The following is a 12,285-nucleotide window of genomic DNA, read 5'->3' on the forward strand; positions in this document are numbered from 1 at the left end:
ACACTCATCACCGTCACAATGATGGTGATGAAGGTTTTTAAATGATCCGCCATCATCTCATATTTTCATGCCACACAATCTCTGCAGTTTAAGAAGCTGAGGAAAAGATCCGTCACACTTCTTGTCGGGAATAGAAAAGCGGTAAGGAAAAAAAAAAGAAGAAAAAAAACTTGGGCCAGCTTATAGTTTTGTTGATGGATTTTTTTTGTTGTTGTTTGTTTGTTTTGCTCTTACTTTATACGGTTCTCCAAAGAGGTTAAATCCGGTTGAGAACAAGTCTTCATCTTGCTGGACCTCCTGGTTCCTCCTCTCCCACTCTCTCCTCTTCAGAGCACTGCGCTCCGACTCAAGATGGCTGCAAAGACACAAGGACAGAAGCTTGTTAGCACGAGCCTTTCTGCCACGGCATTTACGTAGAAACAACAGGGTTGCTGGTGTTCGGCCGCGCCGGCTGACAAAACTTCAAACTCCACTCAAACACGGCAACGAGAGACGATAACGAGACTATAGGTCAGGCCCGGCAGGAGGTCCAAAGTATCCTGAAAGTTAAAAACTTTAATAATAATCTTCGATGAATAGCTCATTGTGGTGTAAAAATGAGTGAAACGTAGCCGGTCCACCGGGCAGTGGCGCCTCCATCACTGTCGGTCAAAGCTAGAGCCACGAGTCCTGCAGAGCCATTTGACCTGTGATTAAATGCCAGCTGGGCTTTAATCAGACAGAAAAAAAATTCATGTCAGTAGGTGTTGGAGGGGATTTTTTTAAATTAATGTGAAAGGGGCTTTTTCTGGAAGGTTTTTTTGGGGAGTAATATAATCGAAAATGCTTTTAAGGGAGTCTAGATGTATTTTTTTTTTCCTCCATCTGCCGACCACCAGAAGACCGTTCACACCCCCGTAGCTACGGCACGTATCTCAGCTGGGTTTTTTTTTTTTTTTTTTACCTCCAACAACGGATTAGGCAAATGAGAACTTTTAGAGGGGATGATAGTTGTGAAAATGTGTCATAATGCGTTCCACTTTTTAAAACTAAAAAAGCAGAAATTTACAACCACCAAAGAACTGCCTGAAGCTAAATCAGACCAAACAGCTTTTAAGGTCAGCTAGAATTACCAAAATTATTTCGATTTGCTAAATACCACAATAATGAGAGAAAGATTATGTCTGAGATTTATTTATTAATGTCTTCAAAATCGGAATACATTTCCTCAGTATTTGGCAGCGCTGGCTTTGGACTGTAAGACTCGGGTCAAACGTTTTGGGTTTCCGTCCAGAAGCTTCTCACAGTGGTTTGCTGGAGTTCTGGCCCGTTCCTCCTGATAGAACCGGTGGAACTGAGTCAGGGTTCACTCACACACGCCGTCTCCATCAGACTGATAACGAGGCTTTGTGATGCCAAAACATTGGCTTGGTTGTCCTTAAACCACTTTGTAACAGCTTTGACTGCGAAAACACAGATTTTGTGTGTTTTTTGGTCTAGTTTCTTGTGCAAACATCTTAGTACATTTGAAAAAAGACAAAAACAAACCTGCAAGTAACGTTTCATCAACATATGGGAGACTGTTTTAAGTAAATAATTTGCTTAATATTGACTTTAAAAAGTTCTAGTTCCATACTTCACAGATGGGATGGCGCTGCCAGGCTTACAGGTATCACATTTTTTCTCCCAAATGTATTGATGGTCATTATTTCCAAACGGTTTCACTTTAGTTTCATCGGATCACAGGACAGGTCTCCAAAAAGGAAGGCTGTTCTTTTGGAGTAATGGCTTCCTCCTCACTGAGCGGCTTTTCAGTCCATGTCAGCACCTGCTGCTTTACCACTTTCAGCAGAATCTTCTAAAAAGTCTTTGGCTTTAGTTCTTGGGTCGATTGACAGATTTGGACATTTCAATCCCAGCTATGCTTGTGTATAATTGTTTGAGCAGACGGATGTGGCTCCTTTGTACATCTGGAAATTGTTCCAAATGATCGTATTGTATCGTATCGTATCATATCGTGATTTTAAATAAATCCAAAGGTGTGCATGTCCAATTACCTTAAATGTGTCAGTTAAAACATCGGAAGACTCTTAAGAAACGACACCATCATCTGGGTTTTCCCTCGTTGTTTAAATAGATAGTAATGATTCTGTATGTGAACTATTGATTTTGAAGACACTAATGAACGCATCTCTGACATGTCCTCTGTCGTTATTGTGGTGTTTAGCAAATAAAAAGAATTTGGGTGATTCTAACTGAGCTAAAACAAGAGAAGTTTGGTTTAATTTAACTTCAGACAGTGAGAAAAAAAAATAGATGCATGTCTTTTTATTCGGTGTATGTGAATTCTGGTTCCAGCTGCGAGCAGTTCAGGAGGTTAAAGGTCACCCTACTTATGCAGCGTCTCATTAATTTCACTTGTGTCATTCACATGTGAATTTTTTACATGCTAAATGAGTTAGGTCCAAAGCGAAACCGACTCAAGACATGAATATGGTCGTCGGGTACTGCACCTGGTTGTTACTCTCCAAAAGCCACACTTCAACTCACTTTTAAAAAAAAAACACAAACAGATTTTTCTGATCCGAAACAGAATGAACTGGTGTTATTTAAGCACTGGTGGGGGTCTCGCACTAAAAGCAGCTGCGTGGGCGTTTTGTGTTTGTCACACACAAAGCATGCGACAAAAGGCTTAGCAGGGAATTCAGGGCGATCCGTGTCTTATCCGGTGTCCAACCTGATTTTGGTGAAATTAACTTCCCAAGAATGTTAGGCAGTGTTTTCACTCGTTGCGAGCGAAGAAACAGAATTATTTAAAAGGGATATGGATTGGAACAAATTCATAATGATAAAAGAGTAACTCAGAAATAGGACGTCGCAGCAGCAGTCATGTGATAATCGCTTTCGGGACACGAAATACCCGCGGTGAAACACGGCGGTGGCAGCATCATGCTGTGAGTATCCAAGTCAGAGGTGATGGTCGATGAAAAACATCACCTCTGATGACGACCAGACTGGTCCGTTTCACAGGAAAATGTTTTAGCATTCTTTGTATCGTGCTGTAACAACTGGTTCCGGGACTAATCATTTACCTCGTTTTAATTTATTGTGTGATTAATTGTTTTCATCGCTTATTGCGACAGGCCTAAATAAATTAAAGTTCATTTGAAAACAGGATTAAATGCAGCTCCTTTGTGCAGTTTAAATCACACTTCTTTAAGTAAGCGGAGTCCTGAAGAAAACTCTTTTAAATGGGAACGTTTTTTAAGAACAATATTGGTGTTTGTGGCGCGATGAAATGCAGTCACAACCAGACAGTGAAAAGGAAGTGATAAATAATTTTCTGTCATCAATTTTACCGATATAATAATACCACAAAATACTATATATTCAAAATAAAATTCACATTGCCAACCCCTACTCCCAACTTCCCGTTTAAATTTGCTTTGAATTGTCATAGATTTCTACATGACACTCAGTAGTTCACCATTGTGTCTCTTGTGATGAAAACCTCACACACTCGCTCACACACACGCATAACTAAAAGACATATGAAAGCAGTAAATGTAACAACTACTGGAACCATTGGAGACTGGCCTTCCGGGAATAGAGAGGGTGGTGAAACTTTCCTTACATAACCATGTATTTTTAGCAAAACCGCTCCTTCTGCTGCACAACCAAACATTCAGTCTACCGAGAGATTCATACACCGGCAACCGAGGTGAACTCCCCCGTAGGAAAGAAAGTAACGCGCGGGAGTGTGCGACAACACGAGGCGGCGACCCGGTGACCCGGGAAAGGGGCCTCCTGTTTTATCACATCCGCCGCCGGGAGACGAGACGGGCCGCCTAATTAGGGATCGCCGCAATTAAGAGAGACTTTCTCTTTTCCACTACAAGACCTCCTGCCTTCAACATTTAATCTATCAGCAAGACGTGCGTGGGAGGGAGGAAGAGCGAAGCAACGAGAGGAAATAGAGAGAGGGAGGAAGAAAAGAGAAAAAAAAACAGAGTACCCAAGGGAGGGAAAAGACCCAGTTTCAGGGCAGCAGACAGTTTCTTTAAAAGGAAAGAAAAATAACAGAATGATGAAAGACGGAGAAGAAAGGTGGGGAGAGGGGAGGTGGAGCGGGAAGATGGAAGATGGAAGGAGTTGAAAAGGACGAGCAAGCAGAGGGAATTCCAGACGCAGTGACTGACGGGCCGAGGTGTTTACGCGCCGGGAACGTGGATGGGATCGTTTTACGTGCGCTGGCTTGGCTGGTTGACATGTGCGTTATCTGTCAATGCAGAAAGATTAACTGACAGCGCTGTCACTACTACAAACACGCTCGCATACAGTACACACACACTCACACACACACACACACACCCACACACACACCTATCTCCGCAGAGCTGAGGTCCCGTGTGATGAATCACAGCCTCTGTATCCGTCTGTCGCATGCTAAACTTTCACATGGAGGAAATCAGGTCGCATGAGGTAATTAACACATCCAAGATTTATATCCCAGCATGCAGCAGGAGCAGAGAATGCACCTTTGTGCTACATACGCAGGTTAGCTAGCTAGCTCAGACTGTTTCTCTGATCTGACCTAGTAAACCATAGCATTTGCAATTTTAAAAGCCTGTGGGGAAAAAAGCTGTTTTTATTTAGGTAGTTATTTAACCTTTACTTATCCCCATGAGGCAGTTTAAAACTATTTTTCATCTACAACTTTTTCTTGTGTTAAATTTTGTCTAATCAAAAAGATAGTGTGACTATTACAGACAGAGTGACGGAGGTTGAGAAACTTTGACAAAATGCAATTATTTATCTCTGTCCTACGACACAAATGATTGATTTTTTTGTTTTTGTTATTTAAACATTAAAAATAACTATTGAAATTGCAGAGTTGGGAACGATTTCTGAAATCTGACGCTACTTCAATTTATTGACGTCAAGAAGTTGGAAGTTGCGCTCAGAGGTTTTCGAGTCGTTTCCTTCAGTGGTTCTCGGTGTAGCGCCACCACAGGCGAGGAGGGGGAACACATTCTTCACAGGGTTTGGTTCGCGAACCACGCCGACTGAAATTGTAACAAACGTTGCTGTTTTGGTCCCCAATCGAACCGAGTCTACCAGACCAGTTTTTGTTATCCACAATAGCCAAACAATGTCACTTCAATAGAATTGCTTTAAAGGTGTTGTTTCGGTTTTGAATTCCACGATTTTATTACAGTGAAGCCATATTTCTCCAGATTGAAATGAAGAAGGAAAGAAAGATCTGATGGGACTACCGATAAACTGGATGGGATTGGTAGGGATTATTAGCAGGAGTGATGTCAGCGGCAGGCGAACTGTCAATGTTGATATTTTCTGTGAATGAAAATGTAGTGATGGCAGCTTTCTTTCCTACCACTCAGCTTTCCTTCTCTCTCTCTCTCGGTGTGTGTGTGTGTGTGTGTGTGTCCTGGAGTAGTGCTGATAGTCAGAGTAAGCTCTGGGAATTTAATCTCAGCAGAGCTATGCTGTGCTCCCCTGATAACTAAATGCACACAGCCACACACGCACACGCAGGCCGGCGTCTCTCACTGAGCCTCGTCTTCCTTTCATTTATTTCCACTGCACAGAAAGGCGGCACAGCACACTCGCTTTGTCGGGAGTGCCCCTAAGCAAGGCACTAATCCTTTCAGTTAGCAGATCGTGGTTAATGGGCGACTGTCCAGCTAAAATGAGGATTACGTTCCTTGATTAATTAAAACTGCTACTACGGGGGACATCGGGAGTAAAAGAAACTACTGCGGCTGTAAGAAGGTATGGAATACATGCTGAGTAAAGTTAGCATAATTGCTACTAAGCCGAGCATTTAGTTTTCCGCAGCGCCTTGAATGGTTTCACATTTTGTCACAAACTTCATTGTATCTTGTGGGTTTTATGTAATAAACAAAAACTTCCATCTCTTTCTGTTAAAAAATCTCCAAATTATTTACAGAATGTTTTTTGGGTTTTTTTGTGGAGCATATCTAAAATATTTGAAAAGAAATGCAATTTGGGAAGCTAGCTGCATTGCTACTTGACACACTACTACTGGCTGGCGTTTGCAAAGCAGCCAATCCAGGAGAGTCGTTTATTTTGCTTGGCTCTGATTGGCTGAACCCCAAAGAGAGGAGCTAGGGATGACTATTTTAGATGTAATTATTTATTTTCTAGCTTTTCTGCCCTGTTACATAATAAACAAGCTAACAACTATTTGTTAGCTCATCAGCTAACAAACAGTGTATGAGAAGTACTGGAGTAGTGCACGGTGTGTATTAATACACACACTATTAAGGTATAACTTGTGTATGAACTATTAGAATAGGCAGCTATTAACATTTTTAGAGGCTGTTTCAAGCAAGGTATCCCCCAGAAAACCTGCTAAGCCCGGTGCTCAGGGCGCTACATCATTCATCCAGCCACCAGCCGTGTTTGTGAGTTAAATTTTTTTTAAAGTTGACAGGAAATATGAAAATATCATTGGCTAGTTATGCATTTTTGGAAGACTGGAAGATTAATACCTAAACACCAACTATAAAGTCTTGAAAGAGATCATTTAAAACAACTAATAATTTAACAATGCTAAGCCTGGTGGGGGCACAAGCAAAGCCCGGTGGCCCGCCAGGCTTATAATACACTGAGGGAAACTATCAACTTGCAGATTTGAGCTATTAGGCAAGTGGTAGCGAATACCGAGGGATGCCATGCATAATTTGACAACCATGTATTCTTCTTTTCTTCATCCTCTTCTTCTTTCATTAGCAACATAGTGTTATGTAAAGGATTCACATCCTTTGAACAGTTTTACATTTTGTCACGTCACAACCAGAAACTTCAATGTTCCATCATTTGTAATTGGAAAGTAAACGATTTGTGGTTTCTAGGTTTCAAGTTTTTCTATTGGGTTCTATTTTACTCTAATACTTCTAAATAAAGTCCTGTGAAACATTGGTGGGTAAAGCAGTTGCCTCACAATCGAAGGTTGCGGGTTCGATTCCAGCTTCCTCCTGTCAAAATGACTGGGAAAGCCCTATAAATCCATTTACCATTTGAAGCCAACCAACCGCCTCCAGCCGTGACCTCGCTGGCCCTCCCCCGTCGATAATTTGACTTGAACATGTTCTGTCCTCAACAGGAAGAAAGACTCCAGCCTGTGGATGTCATCAGGAGGGTTTCTGGAGATGCTTCATTGGAAATCTACTGGCGTCCGACTCGAACTGCATTCGCCTCTTATGGGAATAACTGTCAGGGCCATTCAAGGCACCCGTTTGGAAATACATTCAAACTCATCTGAAGCCATGAGGACATGAAGATCAAAGCCGCCGGCTGACTTTGGTCATTCACAATCGTCTATGGCACATTGGTGTGGATCTGAGCCTTATGAGGCGAAAAAACATCTGTTTTCATCAAAGGAAAGACAGGACATTGATTTCTGAGCTGTCGCATCAGGTATTGCACCTCAGTGAAGACCTTGAATGCTTCTCGGTTGCTCTTAGAGCTTTGCAGAAAAGCCAGGTTAAACAGTAATACTAAGAGATAATAAGAGAATATTAAATTACTGAGATGGACATGTCAAAATTTAAAGCAAGATGCACAATTTATGAAGAACGAAGACGCAAACGCTTCTTGAAAACACGTGGGGAAAAGCAGCAGACACAGAATGATCAGACTAACTGAAATCATCCCAAGAATACCATGTCAGATATGAGCCATGTGGCCGGTAGCCCAAGGCGTCATGAGAATGGGGGAGGCAGAAAAAAAAACAATGGAAAAGTATATCTAGCATCCCCCCTGAATGTTGCTGAGAAAAGAGAGGCTAGGTTAGTTGTTTGTTCAGGTCCGCACTGCATTTTCTTCCCAACTCAGAATATCGGAAAGTTTTCTGCATTTTAATTGGCCGGGTGGGCGGCTGAGGGAGGGGCTCGCCCAGGAAGAACCACCACTGGTGTCATTAATTATGCAACTCGACTCTAATTTATGATCTTTTGCATATTAAAAACATTATATGAACAGCAGGAGTTATAACATAGAGTCCATTTAATGTGAAACAGCAGATGAGATAACAGCCAGTATTCGCATGGTTGTCATCGGTGCGGATGCTGCGGCGGTATGTCAGATGCCGTTTTGAGTCGTGACGTCTGATTTCGTGGCGCTCAGAGTCCCAGGTGAACGCGTCAGACTCGCCTCAGTATGACAGGGGCGCGTGGTTTGAATGCACTGCATGCTTTAGTTGGCTTTTGTCAACTTTTCAGAGCCCTGCACAGAAAAAAAAATGAACCAAAACGAACTAGTTTTTCACTAATCTGCAACAGGACTCAGTCTATATTTGAAAAAATAAAAAAACAAAACCACAAAATACTAGCATAACATATAAAGTCGTGTAGCCTAAAGCTCTTTGTGGACTGATGGAACGTGAAGATATTTCAGGTCATACTGCAGCAGTTGTTGCTCTGTTTGGCATAAAGCAACAGTGTGACATGTTCAGTGTAGTGAATCCAGCTGCGCTTCATTCTGCAAACATAAACACGTGGCATTTTACTCAACGTCAGTAAGTTTGCAGAGTGTCTCATTCAACACACTGATCTGATATTAGCAGGCCACAGGGTTCAGAGGTCAAGGAGAACGCCGGCAAATGGCTTCAGTCCGGCCCTCCGATGAGTCAGGTGACTAAATTAGAGGACAAAACTTCTTAGTTCTTCAAGATTTTAAATGAAAAAAGGAATATGGATTCTACATTTGGTTTTATTTAAACTGTATTTTATTTTAAATTAGAATCCAATAAGAAACTATAACTGCAGTGAGGAGCCCCATCTGTCAATTTCTTTAAAAATGTAATTTGTTTGAATTAGACTTTTGGGTTCTTTTTATCGCATCCCTGACTTGATACAGTAAAATAAGTAAACTATAAATGAAACAGATCATTAATTTTTAATAATCAAACCTTTTGTTCATTGACATAATCCATACTTTGCTGGATGACCTGAGCTGTTGGCTCTCAGTAACTATAATTTAGTTGAGTTAATCCGGCCCTAGAGGTGTCTGTTCACCTTGAACTTTCTGTCTTTTATTGGGGTTTAGTTTTGTGAAGGTATTTTAACATTTTTTAAGAAACAAAAAGCTGAAAAGTGTGGTGTACATTTGTTTTTATCCACCCTGAGCCAATACTTTGTACTTTTGATGCCGTTACAGTTGTGCATCCTTTGGGTTAGGTCTCAGTTTGACCATCTAAAGCAGGGGTGTCAAACTCCAGTCCTGGGGGGCCGCTGCCCTGCAACGTTTAGATGTGCCTCTGCTGCACCACCTGAACAGAATAATCAGGTCATCAAGGCTCTGGAGAACTGATCTACACAAGGAGGAAAATAAGCCATTTCATTCCAGTGTTTTGTAGCTGTGGCCCATCTAAAAACTGCAGGACTGCGGCCCTCGAGGACTGGAGTTTGAGACCTGTGATCTAAAGAGTACAAAGTTTCACTCTTTCAAGTCTTGTAACGGCTTTTCAGTTAGATTTATGTCTGGACTTTGACTGGGCCACTCTGACACATGAAGTGGCTCGTTCTCAACCAGTCTAACTGGACCTCCAGCTGGATGCAAAAGGTTACTGTCCTTTTGGAAAATGAACCTCTTCCAAAACTCTGAGGTCTTTCTTAGCCTCTCAGGACTTCTTTCATAATTACCCAATTTTGATCCCATTTGACTTGAAGACCTTTAAAAAGTTGGTTGTGTCCTATACATGGCTCGCGATGTAATTAAAAAAAAGAACTAGTAATTTGTTCTACCGAATCAGCCATGGTAAAAATTACAAAACCAAACAGAGAAAGTAACATTCGGCTTCTGTGCAGCACAAATCTGGAACCAACTTCCGGAAAACCACAAAACTGCTGAAACACTAAGAAACTGTTACAAATGACAACATTTGTAGCAATTGTAACGTTTATCACTTGTTTCGTAATCGGTGACTGTATTATGTGTTTATGGTGTGAAGCACTTTGAACTGCCTTCGTCCTGAGATGTGCTACAAAACAAACTTGACAAAACATGAATGTATAAGAAACTGTAACTTTTGAATGGAAGGTAGGAAAAAAAATAACACGCTTCAATAGATAGATCTGGAGTTATAGCAGTAAAAGAGAAAAGAAAATGTAATTATTGTTTTACTGTCATTGGCTGAAAACAAACTGCAAGGCGCCCGGCTGCCTTCCAGAGAGATTAATATGGATTTATTGGCTGCCATTATACTCACTACTCCTCATAATGTCTCCTCTTAATTATTTAGGGCAGGAGTGCTTGCTAACAGTAAATCCAACATACCAACCTTTATTAATTTCTTTTGTATTGAATTGACTTTAATTTAGCCTTAGCACTCTGCGTGCGTCTATTAAGTGGGATTAACCTTTAAGTAGCCAGCTGTTGTTGTCGGTGAATTTCGTTGCGCTACGTGTCGCCCTTCGCTTTAATCAATTCATGTTAAATAAATGAAAAAAAACAAACTTTTTAAATATTTAGTCACTGATCTGATCGTTTCCATAGCAACGACCAGAAGCAGGACCCAGACCCACAGTGACCTCACTGATGACATCATGAACATCACAACAGATCAAAGAAGTTCTGAGGCTTTGAATGCTTGAATCTCAACACATCAGTTAGAATCCAAACGCTTCAGTGAGATTCAGGTTTTGTTTGTAGTAAAGATTTCCGTGTTTCCAATATGAAAAACCTTTTCATTTTGCCACTCGGTATTGGAGTAGGATATCTGGTGTCGATAGGGATGAAGAAACTTTTCGACCATTTTTTTCCCGGGAACGACTCAGATGAAAGTACCTCCCAGGATGATGAGAAAGATTTGTTTTGGGACGGGTTTCCATTGGTTCCCAGACATAGAGCTGACCCGGCTGGGGAAGTTTCTTCTATCCAAAGTCCGAGTCGTTTTTCAAGCTCCGAGGATGATGAGAGAGACTTGTTTTGGGACGGGCTTCCATCGGGTAGCTCCCGTCCAAAAGAAGAGGAAAGACATTCACTACAGTTTGTACACAGTTCTCAAAGAAAAAGCTACCCCGGACGGGGCAGATTAACCCCAGAAGAAGAGGAAAACCTTTGGGACCGGATGTTACTAATTCCCGAAAAGAAAAACTACCCCGGACGGGGTAGCTCATCTCCAAAAGAAGAGAAAAGACATTCGGTACAGTTTGTATCCAGTTCCCAAATAAAAAGCTACCCCGGACGGGGTAGCCCATCGCCAAAAGAAGAGAAAAAACATTCAGTACAGTTTATATCCAGTTCCCAAACAAAAAGCTACCCCGGCCGGGGTAGCCCATCACCAAAAGGAGAGAAAAAACGTTCAGTACAGTTTGTATCCAGTCCTCAAATAAAATACTACCCCAAATAGAGCAGTTGAACCTCAGAAGAAGAGGATTTGAGACCGGATGTTACTGATTCCCCAAAAGAAAAGCTGATCTAGATTGTGAAGTTTTCTATGATGAACGAAAAGATTATTCTCAGATTCCAGCTGCCGTAAAGACGTCCTCCGGAGAGGACAACCTCTGTAAAAGTTTCCCAACAGGTTCAGAAATCGTTCTCAGTTTTTAGAGCTTTCTGAACCTGTTCTCAAGAAAACATGTACAAAAGCGGGATTCATAATGAGAAGCAAACACATGAAGAGAAACGCCACACTCCACAGAAAATCCCACCTAATGGTTTCTCCTGCCACTAATCTCCAAAACAACAAAGCTGTTTTTTTAGAGGAGGAAGAAACATTGAATTTTGTGAATAAACTATCAAACGTTAACATCCGGTTTGCAGGTTTCTCTCCGGGCGCTCCGGCTTCCTGCCACAATCTAAAAAGATTTAATGCATTTATGATGAATGGATGTTAATAATAATGATAATAATAATAATAATTAAATATTATTATCATTACTATATATAAATTAATATATCTATCCATCTAGCAATCAAAAGATATATCTATATATCTATCTATATACATATACATAGATCTATATAGATCTCTCTATATACGTATATATATACATATATATGTATAGGCCTGTCACGATAACAAATTTTGCTGAACGATTAATTGTCTCAAAAATTATTGCGATAAACGATAATATTGTTTGAAGACCTTTTTACACTGATTTAATGGAAATGACGTAATAATGCATGCGATTTCCTGCCAAAGACAGATGCACTTTATTTTCAAAAGAATATTTAACACTGGAACTGATCAACACAATAAACAAAACAACCAAAAACAAAAATAAAATGGATTCTCAGTCTCCATTAACAAAACAT

General features: G+C 40.9%; 1 protein-coding gene across 2 annotated transcripts in view; it reads right to left on the reverse strand.

Moving 5' to 3' along the window:
• aff2 (AF4/FMR2 family, member 2) overlaps positions 1-12,285 on the reverse strand; it is a 199,815-nt gene that overhangs the window by 131,227 nt on the left and 56,303 nt on the right. For both annotated transcript variants that reach the window (XM_032554938.1, XM_032554937.1), the window contains exon 2: positions 235-355. In XM_032554938.1, the coding sequence (XP_032410829.1) occupies positions 235-355 (121 nt within the window). The remainder of the gene's footprint in view (positions 1-234; positions 356-12,285) is intronic.

Source organism: Xiphophorus hellerii, chromosome 23 (genome assembly GCF_003331165.1).
Source record: "Xiphophorus hellerii strain 12219 chromosome 23, Xiphophorus_hellerii-4.1, whole genome shotgun sequence".
Lineage (NCBI taxonomy): Eukaryota > Metazoa > Chordata > Actinopteri > Cyprinodontiformes > Poeciliidae > Xiphophorus > Xiphophorus hellerii.